The sequence below is a fragment of the Vespa mandarinia genome, chromosome 5 (assembly GCF_050613455.1).
Source record: "Vespa mandarinia isolate Hongniang chromosome 5, ASM5061345v1, whole genome shotgun sequence".
In the NCBI taxonomy this organism is placed as follows: Eukaryota; Metazoa; Arthropoda; class Insecta; order Hymenoptera; family Vespidae; genus Vespa; species Vespa mandarinia.
In genome coordinates, this window is record NC_140814.1 from 391341 (window position 1) to 404501 (window position 13161).

The 13161-nt window shown below is 36.6% G+C and overlaps 1 protein-coding gene across 4 annotated transcripts in view; it reads left to right on the forward strand.

Annotated features, from left to right (window-relative positions):
* Nucleotides 1-13161, forward strand: part of cv-c (RhoGTPase activating protein) — a 170698-nt gene that overhangs the window by 11024 nt on the left and 146513 nt on the right. For 3 of the 4 annotated variants that reach the window (XM_035881077.2, XM_085657028.1, XM_035881076.2), the window contains exon 3: nucleotides 6591-6836. In XM_035881077.2, coding sequence (XP_035736970.2) covers nucleotides 6633-6836 — 204 coding nt within the window. In that variant the 5' untranslated portion in view covers nucleotides 6591-6632. Of the gene's footprint in view, nucleotides 1-1655; nucleotides 1767-6590; nucleotides 6837-13161 lie in introns of those variants that run through there. The other variant, XM_035881078.2, reaches the window with a different exon arrangement.

A 13161-nucleotide genomic window follows, 5' to 3' on the forward strand; every position in this document is an offset into this window, starting at 1 on the left:
TGTATATATAGATGTACATATATATATATATACGTACGTACGTACATACATATGTATGTTTCCAGAGATGAAGGAGCGCTTCAACTTAATGTGAATCACTCTTTCTCGGTGGCTTTATATCGCTACGTAGGAAGAATTCGCATAGAATTACAATATAATTTTAAGATTACAATTCGTTTAAGAAAATGTTAGAAACAAATTTGTTCGTCGTTTCGTTACTAACTATTACGATATTTTAAATCACTTTCTTATATCGTTTGAAATCGTACGTAACTGTAGATGAATTAATTCCATAATGATAATATCTCGTCTAATGATATTTGAAATGGTAAGCGAATTCTTAATAACGTTCGCGATAACTCTTGTCATGCAACCTTCGTGATCGCATAATATATTTTTTTCTTTTTCTACTTCAATATTCTCGATATTCTGTTACATGGACTAGAACGTCTGAGAAGAATGATAATACCCGTCAATAAATCAATGTACTCGGATATGAAAAGAATATAAAGCATTCATGCTTTGGTGGTGGCTATTTTCCACGTGCCTCGTAGATACTACCGGAATGTATAAATCAGTTACATATATCACGTAACATTGCGAATAATTATTACCCTATCATGAGTGTGGCTCATATCGAAGTGCTCATATTATGCGTTTTTCTGTGATCTAAAGAAAAAACGAGATGGAGTTAGAGGGGAGAGGAGAGAGGAATGAAGAAGGTTATTCAATTAGCGTAGAAAACGTATCATTTCTTATGATATTTCTTTCATACACTTTTTTTTATATGATTTATGAATCATAAGAACCTTACGATTTATCAATTACATTTTACATTATACATTGTCAAAGACAAAGAATAATTTTTTTTTCTCTTCTTCTCTCTCTTTCTCTCTCTCTCTCTCTCTTTTACTGTTTTGAAGTTACAATGTAATACAATTCGCAGAGAAAGCATAGAACGTCGTCTAGCAGGTTGGCCACGCTGTTACGCAGACTCGCGAGCGGTTCGTAGACCTCGCTAAGATAGGTAACCTTGCAAGGCCTCCTGTGAGAGGTTCTCTCTCGCTTGCAAAGGAACGAATCCGCTAGGAGGCATTCAATAGAATGAGTCGACGAGCGGTACGAGGAGTTGGCCGAACAGAACGCCTGGATGCCCGTGGTGTTTAGCGCTCGCTAAACGACTCTAACATCCGTATCTTTAGAGAGTATAGAGACGGTTTTGTGTCTATGGTCTTTCTTTTATTATCATTAATAGACCTAAGCAAGATCATTGGTCGATAAAAATTTATAATCAAATTTCATTATATGATTAGAAATTGAATTATTCTTTTGAATTTTACCTTTGATATCCTTCGAAAACTATAGCTATAGATCGTTGTTAGTAATTCTTTTTTCTTTTTTTTTTTTTTTATTTCTTCATGATCTTTTTCTTTTGCGGACGAATATAAATAATTATTATAGCTGTTGTTTTTTTTGTTTCAAGGAACAATAAAAATGACGCGACGATGATGAGAAAGATTTCTTTCGTTAGGTAATACAAGACGTATTTGCAACTTTGCTTCCACGTAACTGCAATATCGCAATTATCTTATCGCCGGGAGTACAACTCCGGTGATGTGGATTTTAACTAGAAACACAACCGGTCGCAACTCTTTTCCGAGTGATTCACATCGACGCTTCGTTTCATCGATCGATTAACGTTTTGAGAATTTACGAAAGGCTTTTAATAACGTGTTTACGATTAGAAAGGGTCCAATTCACCTTCGGTAAGTCGAAAGAACCACCAATGAAATGGATATATCGTGTATTCCTAATTACCGTCGTTATCACTAAAAAGAAGCATTAAAAGAAAGAGAGAGAAAGCGGATGATCGCTTTAATTCCAATTAGCTTGAACGATCGAAAACCAGTTTTGCAATAGCGAGGGATCCATCGCAGGTGATCTATTCTTCTTCTTCTTCTTCTTCGTTTTCTTCTTTTTCTTGGTCGATCTCGAACGATCGCTTTCGAGGATCTTTTTCACGAAAGGTCTCATCTATCATTTTCTCGTTTAAACAATTTATCACTTGCGATAACGGGCTTATCGATATGGTTTTTCTAACATGAATGTGACGCAAGCTTTGGAAAAATGATTAGACGTACACTGGCCAGTGATTAATCGTTAAATCTTACTAGCAAACGTGTTAAAATAATTCTTTGATTTTCTTGTTAACACGTTTCTACGAATTGCCTTTTTAGATTTCGTGGATGTTGTGTTTTCCATCTTCATCGCCTCGTGAATAAATGAAAAAAAAGAGAAAAAAAGGAAGAAGAAAGAAAAACAAAAAAGAAAAAGGACAATAAATCGCGAGCTCACATATTTTCGCCCGCGTAAATTCGTTTAAATATCGTGTAAGATACATATATATAAGTTAAGTGAGACTCCATAGGAACGCGAAACGATGGAAAAAGGGTGTTCGCGTTTGCCTTGCCGTAAACCGTGTTATTCGTCTTAATGTACACGAACGTTTAACGAGTGTTAAAGCCATAAAAGCCGCGCTGACACCACAAATTGACGCCTCTGCCTCGAGACACGTGGTATTCCATTATGACTTTTGCAGTACGGACCGAGAAGACCGGATTCGTTTTAAAGACCGAAATATAAGAGTGTTGGTAATCGAGAGAGAGAGAGAGAGAGAGAGAGAGAGAGAGAGAGAGAATTACGGCAAATAGACTTCGTAAACGCGACGAGACAAATTTTTGGTATCTCCTTTACCTCTCTCATTTGCACCTACGATCCGGAGAATTGAAGTTTATTGATAATAAGATGAGTACACTCTCATGCAGAAGTTTGAATTATTCTTACAGTATATATATATTAGTCTTATAGTGTATTGTCTCATTGTAAACATTCTCACGAATTAACAAATATATTATTGTGAAAATGAAAAAACAGAAGAGGAAAGAAAAATGGTCCGTTTTTAAATTCATTTAATATCACGAAGGTTATTCGAAAGTTTTCACAGCATGTATATTGGTTATATTTTAATGCGTTCTACTTTAACGTAATTCTGCCTGTTCATATTATCTTTTCTTTTTTTGCTGTTTTTCTTATGTTCGAATATGATATTTATTTTTTATTATTTTTTGTTTTATTTTTTTACGAGGGTGGAAAAACGATACGCGTTTGTAATCTTTTTTCTTTTCTTTTTTTTTTTGCTTTTATTAAGTCGTGAAGTCGAGCGAAACATCGAGTGACTTCGTTAGGGTGACTCATGCACCGTGTCGTCACGCGACGAATTAGCATGACATTAGACGTACTCTCGTCGGATTAATGAACGGACATTTTAATCAAATAATGATGACCGTGGGATTAGGAGAGAGGAAGAGAGAAAGAGAGAGAGAGAGAGAGATCAACGTTATTTTCGACGTCAAGTAATATAGGAATTGTACGTATGTAAAATCCTACAGTACGATACGGTTCATCAATGGTATGTGTGTCGTTCGCATAAGTGACCAAATTGCATTTGTACGTTTCCATTTGAACGTTCCATTTGAACTCGTCGACTATCACTTCAGTTACATACATATGTACATACCTACGTACTTACATCATACATATATACATACATACATACGTGCATACGTGCATACGTGCATACGTGCATACGTGCATACGTGCATACGTGCATACGTGCATACGTACATATGTATATACGTACCTATGTATACACACACACACACACATATATATATATATATATATAGCTACATTCATACCATACTTCAAATCTCGTTTGCATCGAGAAACTCGACGAATCCAGCCGAGAGCGTTCCGCGATCTTTTATCATAATAGGCTCGCGTGCAAATAATATTTTCTTTATACAAGCACGAGTCTCTCTCTTTTTGTCTCTGTCTCTGTTCGTCTATCTATTTGTCTGTCCGTTCGTCCGACCGACCGACCGATCGTCCGTCTCTTTCTCTTTGATCGTAGCTTACAAGGCGTCGCGTTAGGATATTGGAAGGAAAGAAGGGAGAAGTTCTATCTTGTAGAGAGAAGGCGGATTGCTTGCGTGCTCTCACTCATTCATCGATCATTTAACACGTTCGCCAGGATATATCGTAAGATTTTTTTTAACCAAGGTAAACTCTATCATCGATAGCGTAGGCTTAGAAAGGGCGTTGTACGTACGGTGCGTTGTCCACCGTATTGAGTAAGCAGTTCTCTTACTCGCCTTCGAATAATTTGTTTTGCAAACGAGCCTTAAGGTGGCCGATAAGCATGATTGTTCGATGACGCGTGTTATTTAACTTCTTCCTGCTTTGAATGTAACTTCGATGTCTTCATTTAACCTTTCTCTCTCTCTTTCTCTCTTTATTTGAACGTTGTAACGTCGCTTCCGTTTTTGTTATTCTCTGTGACCGTATATATACATCCATGTTGTATGCTAACACACGTTTAAATATTAACCTGTTGAATTCGAGAGTAGTTCCTTTTTGAATGGCAACTTAGCGGACATATAAGTCCGACAAGACGATACAATACCATATAATATTTGGTTCACAGAAACGTTCATTGTGTAAATTGATTTCTTTTTTTCAAAAATTTTCTCCTTTAAATAATTTTACGAAAAAGTTTGTCTTTTACAATACATAAGGTTACCTCAAAAAAGAAGTACAGTGTTTTCATCCGCGATAAGCTTAAGTAGGTAATTAACTCATTCGACATTAGTCAACTTCATAGTCTAATTTTTAATGTTTGTCCTCGTTGAATGTAGTTATCGCTTCATTTTGCATATCATTGTTCGACTATATAATGACCGAACTATACTATGAAATTTTTTTCGACCTAATGAGAAATATTCATTTTTCTTTTTTTTCTGTCGATGACAATGCACGAAAAAAGAAAAGAAAAAGGGAGGTGGTTTTTTTCTTTTTTTGTTTCTTTCTATAAGAATATTGTAAAAATTATCGAGCGAATTCCAACCAAAGTTCAACGATGACGATAACGATCGTCGTTCGAACGATGGAACGTGCGCACGTGCGCACGCACCGATGCGCTCTCGCGCGCGCGTACCCTACACAACACAACCACCGAGCAACCGAGCTGGCAACTTGAACGACCGCAATTAACCTTACGTAACTCGGCGTATCCTCGCGGCGGTGCCTCCTCTGAACTTTGCCGCGTGAACGAACTGCACACAATACGTCATACGGAAGGCAACCACTCCGTTTATGGTTAAAGACCATCAACGAATGGGAAAGTTTCGAGATCGTCGATCGTACGTGCGAATTCGTCGATTCGTTTTGGCGAAAGTTTGACTCGATCTTTTCTTTTTTCTTTTTTTTTTTTTTCGTTCGATTTCATTTCCTTTCTTTCTTTTTTTTTTGTTTTTTGTTTATTTTTTTCTTTTGTATTTTTATTTTCTGTTTCTTAAACCGAAAGAAAAAGTGGAACGGAAATGTTCGTAATTCATTTATTCGATTTTGTAAATATTAAGTTATGTTTCGTATCTTTTGATATTGTTTCATGGGAGTTTGTCGCGAATGCAAGGAACGAGGATTGTATGGTATCTTTCGAATATCTACTTATGTAGATATGCGATCTTGAAACTCGACCGGCTAGTCGTCAAGACTTTATCGAAGTGTTTGTCAAAATATTACGAACAAGAAAGTCCCAGCAATGATATGGACTAGCGCCGATAAGTGCAATATTTGATATACCCTTTACAAGCGATTTTATTATTATCGCCTAGCGACCGAACGAGAGAAACTAGTTTTTCTCAAAAGGCATTGGAGTTCTATGTGATCATGTTGCAAATAGGCGTCGCCTATTTTTTTTTCTTTTCTTTTATTATTATTATTGTTATTATTGTTATTATTATTATTATTATTATTATTATTATTATTATTATTATTATTATTATTATTATTATTATTATTGTTATTATATTTCCTTTTATTATATCTTATAGTTCATAAAATATTCCAAGCATCGAAAGCTATTCAATACGATCTACTATACTCTTTCGTTAGAAGTATTGTCTTTACTTTTATGGGGAGACGATTAATTTTACATCGATAAAATCCAAGATAGTCCTTTAACAGCTATGAAGAAACGTGGGTCGTTCGTTTGAATATACGATCGAAGAAACGTTCTCGGATTATTTCCTCCTTTCATTTTCTTTAGGAAATCTAATCTGCGAAATATAATTAGCCTCCCTAGTGACTAAACCGTACGACCAGTTAAATTTAGAGGAAATGTAATGGCTAACGGAGTAGGTGGTCGTTTTACCCTTTTCAAAGGTTTGACAAGCAGGCATTATACTCTGACTACGAAATACGAATCACGAGGACTAATAATGCATTATAAAAAAAAGAAAAATATATCCATTCTCTTGGAAATTTATTAATTTTTCTTCATTTCATTTCTTACTGATCCTCCTTTTTTTTATCTGATCAAATTAAAATTAATATTTTCGAGTAATACAATAATTGAAAATGGAAGGAGAAAGTAACTCTGGTAAAATAATTAATGTATTTGATCGTTGGTGTATAGGTAGTCAAGTTGGTACTACTTGGAATCCTAAGACATCTTGTTCCGGTTGCAGGTGCACGAGAAAATGCGCGTAAGGTCAAGGTGACGGCGGAGCATGGAGACCATGGAAGACAGTGGTGGGCAGCAGGTCGATGCCTCGAAAGGGAACATCGCACCTGGCTTACTGGTAGCGAGGAAGAATTGTTTGAAAATCGTTGAAGCTGGTATCGATGTTGACACGGTTAAGCAGGATGAGAGGAGAACCACCATCGAGATGGATCCATACAAGGAACTTGAGCTATACCTCGCAAAAGTAAATGTGAGTGGAACGAGTATATGACGATCGATAGATAGATAGATAGATAGATAGATAGATGGATAGATAGATAGATAGATGATAGATAGATCGATCGTTCCATTGATCGATCGATCGATCATTCATTGATCATACGTACGTACATTTATTCGCCGTGTTTACTTCGTTAAAGCGATAATTCGATCCAGGATGATCAAGCTGATCGTTTGGTAAGGGTCATTTTTCTTCGTAACGACATTCACTTAACAGCCGTAATGCTATTCCATAGACAAAATACTTAAGAAGGACTATCTCCGAGACACTGTTATATGTCAAAAGATCCGTATATGGTACGAGAGGAGTCTCAATCTGATCGACCGTTTATGACCCCACAAGAAACCTTTTGCGTGAGTCATCCGATCGACTTGCCTTTGGACAGTTCTGAGAGCTCTATCTTTGGTGATCTATCGAATAATGAGAAATATTATACTTCGAGAGAAGCAACTCTTAGTGACTTGAACTTTTCCTTTTTTTATTCTTCTTCTTCTTGTTCTTCTTCTTCTACTTCTTCCTTCGTTTTCGTTATTTTCGCGCAGGAGATCGTAAGGATCGATCACTGAGTTTATCGATCGTTTCGTCGATCGTCCGTTCTTGCGGTCTAGCGCCCGCAACAAATTGAACGTGACGCCACGGTTCCGGTGCAAAATTCCAAAACACGTTTCACTTGATCGAGACTTCGGTCCTCTTCTTCTCTTCCTCTCCTTCCTCCCTTTCACTCTATCTTGTCTTTTTTCTTTCTTTTATTTCTTCTTTTTTCTCTCGTCGTTCACCCTCATACCGCTTCACCTACGTCGCTACATCTGTTTTAGATGCTCCGGCAATGGACTAAACGCCTCGAATGGCACCCGAAAGCACGAAACCGGTTTTTTATCCGCGAATTCTATCCTTATACGAGTCCTACTTTATTTTCCTCCTCTTCTCTTTTTCTTCTTCCTCTTCTTCTTCTTCTTCTTTACTGTCGATCGACACTGCGGTCCGCATTTGTTCTACCTCAGCTCGTCGACATCGTTGCACCGAGCAGTTGCATCGATGCACGTTTGACTAGAAGAGTCGATATTCTCGTGTTAGAAACAAGAGGATTTCAAGCCGACGAACTACGATTTACCGCAGGTAACGCTCGATGCTCGCCTTTGCGGCGAGAACTCGGGAAGCTTCTCCTCATTTTCTTCTTCTTCTTCTCTTGCTGTTTTCTTCAGAAACGCCATTTCTAAGATTGCTTCCGCGAACGCGACGACCACCGATGCGTTTTCTTCGGGAAATGTTAGAAGAAATTCGTAGAATTCTAAATTTGGCGCTGGGAAGATACCTTCCGCCTTTAGGATGCTTCATGAGAAAAGTTGATAGATAAATAGGTAGATAGAGCAAGAAGGAGAGAGAAAATATATATATATATATATTTATATATATATATATTTATATATATATATATGTACATGCATATATATATATACATATATATATATATATATATATATATATATATATATATATATATATATATAGAAAGAGAGAGAGAGAGAGAGACAGAGAAAGAGAAAGAGAGAGAGAGAGACAGAGAAAGAGAGGGAGAGAGAGAGAAGATAGATATAGAAAGAAGAAGGATAGATATAGTTTATTGGTCGTAAATCGTGAGACTAACATAAACGGTATTTCTTCCAAGGCTATTTCTTTGGTGGGAGCTCGAGATTATACGCGATCCTCCTGCCACATATATATATTTTTTCTTTCTTTATCTTCTTCTTCTTTTTCTTCTTCTTCTTTTTCTTTCTTCTATCTCTTTTTTTCTTTTAGTTAGACCAGGATTGTGATACGGTCCGCCGAATTTAACCTTCGATAAATTCACAGTCTTCTTTCCATCTCCTCCTCGACGATGACGACATTCGAATATCGTTAAGTGGTCGACGTCTCTCAGCTCCCTCGATACACCAAAAGCAGATATACAGAAGAAAGAGGATGATGATGATGATGATGATGAGCAGGAGGAGGAGGAGGACGAGAGGATAAGGGATAGAGAAAAGGAGAGACAGAGGTCAGAGACACAAAGAATATAAACGGTCGAGCAAGACTTTGGTCGCTCTCTTTTTCTGTATCTTTTACTCGTACGTCGACGTGTTTTCTATTCACAGTATATTCTTTTTCGTTCACACGCTTCGACTTACCAGAATCACATGTCGGTTCTTCGACAAGGAAAAAAAGGATCGATAAAGTCTATCCCCTCTCTTTCTCTTTCTTTCTCTCTTTTTCTCTTTCTCACTCTCTTTCTCTCTTTCTTTTTTTTTATATTGGGAATCTTCGAAAGAAGTTGTGCTTGTTTTCCACGAAGATTTTATATTCTCACCCTAAACTCATAAAATATCAATCGAACGTTTCTGTCTTTCTGTTGCTACTGTTACTGCAACTGCTACTCCTGGTATTGCTTCTGGTATTGTTGTAAAAAACTGCAAATAAACGTTTTTAATCCGTAAAACATAACATAAACATACGTGCAGTCTATATCAACATAATAGACTAACAAAGTTTATGAACTTAACGAGAATCGTATCTCGTTTTTTACGATCTTTCTCTCTCCTTCTCTCTCTCTCTCTCTCTCTTTTTCTTCCTCTGTTTGTTTCTTTCTCTGTCTCATGTGCGAACCAATCGTTCGTGGTAGATTAGATTGATTCGAGCATCTATGAGGACGATCAAAGAGGCGTTCGAAGAACAGGTCTGCTTCGTCTTCTTTCGCTTCCTTGCGTTCACAAATCCTGCGATACGATAGAGGGATCGTCGATCGCACCAGACGGTCTCTCTTCTCTTATACGAGGGAGAATGAGAAAGAAAGAAAGAAAGAAACAGAGAGAGAGAGAGAGAGAGAGAAGAGGAGATATATGAGAAGGAAAAGGAATACACTTGGGATCGATGTCAAAATCATTCGATGATAATCCGAATGACAGGTTGTTACATCGAATACCACCTCCGACGCATAATTTAGTTACGCATATATCATTACACGCCGCCATCTAAGAGATCTCGTCGAAGGTAAGACGGTAACTTTGTATTTCATCCTATCACAACTATGACCTCCCTTCTTCCTCCTCCTGTTCCTCCTTTTTCTTTTTTTTCTTCTTTTTCTTCTTCTCCTCTTCTTCCTCCTGCTCCTCCTCCTCGTCGTCGTCACCATCATCATTCTTATTCTCGACGAATACATTTCATGCAATTTTTCGTTCAAATGATTGCTTTATCATTCATGAACGTTTGATGGAAAGTATTTTCACTTTCGACATTCTGTTTCATTTCGTCATACGAAACGTACACCTTAACGTATAAAGGTATAGATATTCAGTAACTATGATACTACTACTTATACCATAAGTAATTTAATTTTATTTTTCTCGCAAATTATATTTCGTTTATTTCTATTTGTTTGTAACTAAACGGAAAGGTAAAATTTCATAAATTTTCTTCATAAATTCGAATAGAACGAACGAATTCGCGAGGAACATGCACGAACAACACGTACAGGGAGATAGAGAGAAAGAGAACGATCGAAAAGATAGTTTAGTTGGAAAGACACATTCATAGATACATACATGTATCGTCAAGATTAAAAGATAGCTATGTAGATAGCTCCGAGTGTAGTCCAGTCAGCATTCGCGTTTACGCTCGAGGTCGTTCCGTTCCGTTCTGATTATTATCCGTAACCTCAAGCACGAATAGAACTTGGTGTATCGCATCCAAAGACAAAGTCTTTACTTACTTATCTTCAAATGTAGACGAATTTATTTACATTATACGAATCGAGTATCCAAAAAAAATAATAAAAAAAAAAAAGAATAAGAAAACATATTTTGATATTTTTTATCGATGAAGATGAGCTCTCTTTCTCTTTCTTTATTCCTCTCTGTCTGTCTGTCTGTCTCTCTCTCTCTCTCTCTCTTTCTCTCTTTCCTTCTCTCTTTCTCTTTATTTTTCTTTTTCTTTTGCTTTATCTCACGTTAAATACAATCAGTTTGTAAGTGAACGGCAAACACCTTAACCGGCCAATCGTGAAGCATCTTCTCTCTCTCTCTCAAGAGACGATCTTGCGATCTCGTGATGCTGCGAGTAATCGATTTTCACATCGTCTACCAGACGCAGATAAGATCACGTTCCACCGCGTGACGCATCCCCTTCTTCCCTTCTTCCGTATTTTCCTTTGGATTTGTATACATGTACATACATATAAATACGAAACAACATATGTATTTACATGGATACACGAAGTAAGCAAACTGACCGGCCGATCGATCGATTTTACAAGTCATTTTTCGAAGATAATTATCAAGGTCGTTAGAATGTCGAGAGAATAATAATTAGGTTGACCTTGCCAAAAACGTAAAATTTCATAACGCTGATCAAGTTTCTTCGAGTTCGTCAATGACAGAGTTTGTTTCTCTCTCTTTCTCTCTCTCTCTCTCTCTCTCTCTTTCTCTCTTTACTGGTGAGTACTTTCGCTCTTGTCTTTCTTCTGTCACAGCAATCGTCGGTCTCTAGCAAAACACACACGCACAGAGCCGAAGGAAGAAAGAGAGATAGATAGAGAAAGAGAGAGAGAGAGAGAGAAAGAGAGAGAGAGAGAGAGAAGTTGGCGGTGCATCGTGTTGCGTATGCAACGTGCGCGCGCGTGCCTCTCCTCGGCCTTCGAGTCTCCTTCTCTTCCTCCTTCGCCTCTGCCAACGGTTTACGCGCGTGGAAGCAAATATGTTCGCGAGTGGGTGGAAGTGTAGGACTGCTGTGTATCCGGTTGGGTGTGTCGGATGTGTTCGACGTTCAGAAGCGTGGCTTTTTGGACTCGTTAAAGCGTGTTCTCCCTCTCTCTCTTATATATATATATATATATATATATATATATATATATATATAATATATATATTGAATATATATATACATACATACAAACATATATATATATATATATATATATATATATATATATATAATATATATATTGAATATATATATACATACATACAAACATATATATATATATATATATATATATGTACTTATATACACATATTTTTTCTTTGTTTTGTTCTACTTGTCCTTTAAATTTTATTTTCGTTTAAATCTTATTTGCTTTATTTATTTATTTTCAAATACTTGCGACCTACGTCACGAGGAGAATTTCAATATCGTGTTCGTGAATGAAATCACGAATGAATCTAAAATACGATTTATTTCAAAAAGTAAGAGAGAGAGAAAGAGAGAGAGAGAGAGAGAGAATTATACACAGACGTTTAGACGTCGCGACGGTAGACGTTCCGTTTTCGATGAGAAACGAGAGTTTTGTAGTTTGATTATCAAGTATGACTCGAGTTAATTAGAATCGTGCTTCGAACACGTAATACCGAGAAGTTGAGCGAGTATTCTCTCCCTCTCTTTCTGCTTTGCTCGAGATCGTAAAGTCAGCATTACGATAGGCGAACCACTCACGTCGTCTCGACTTTATGAATGAAGAAACCGAGGCGTCGGTGAACTCGTGACTCCTCCAACCCGTACCGTTTCTCAGAACCACATTGATACTTGTATTCATATTGTATGTGTATATATACGTACGTCCACCTACTTACCTTTTTCTAGAGCGAACGTACTTGAAGTGTGCGCGAGCGCATATATTAAATATACTTTTGACTTTACTAGAATCCACCTTCGGGCGTTCCCTCATTTGCATTGTGGTATAAACGGAGATAAACTATTCGTAAGAATCACTTGCAAATCCTTCCTGCTTCTCCTCTCTTTCCGTTACAGAAGCTTACTGATGCTTCCTTTGACAGATCGCTTCTTGTTGGAAGATCCGATTGAAAGAAACCAAATGTTTTCTTTCGTTAGAATGAGCGCTTTTTATTGTTTTGTTTTTCTCTTCCATTTTCACTCAAACATTCTTTAATTTTAAATAGAGAATCGATTTAAATCAATTTTTCTTATAAATAAAAAAATATAATGACGATTTATTGTTTATTATGAGATTTTATTCTTATTAGAATGTATAATTCGACATGTTATGCAAAAGAAATCTTAAAAGTTTGTAAAATTGTATGATGATCGTCTATCCTAAACCTATATACATAACTCGTTAAAAAAGGATGCAATAAGATAGTTTTACATAAAAACAATATTAAGAAGTGATTGCTAAGTTTTATTTAAAAGTGAATAGCTACATGTTCCAAATGATTGGGATATGTATTTAATGTAATAGACAAAAATTAATATATAATTAATATACGTAATTAATAAAACATACAAGTAGAGAGAGAGAGAGAGAGAGAGA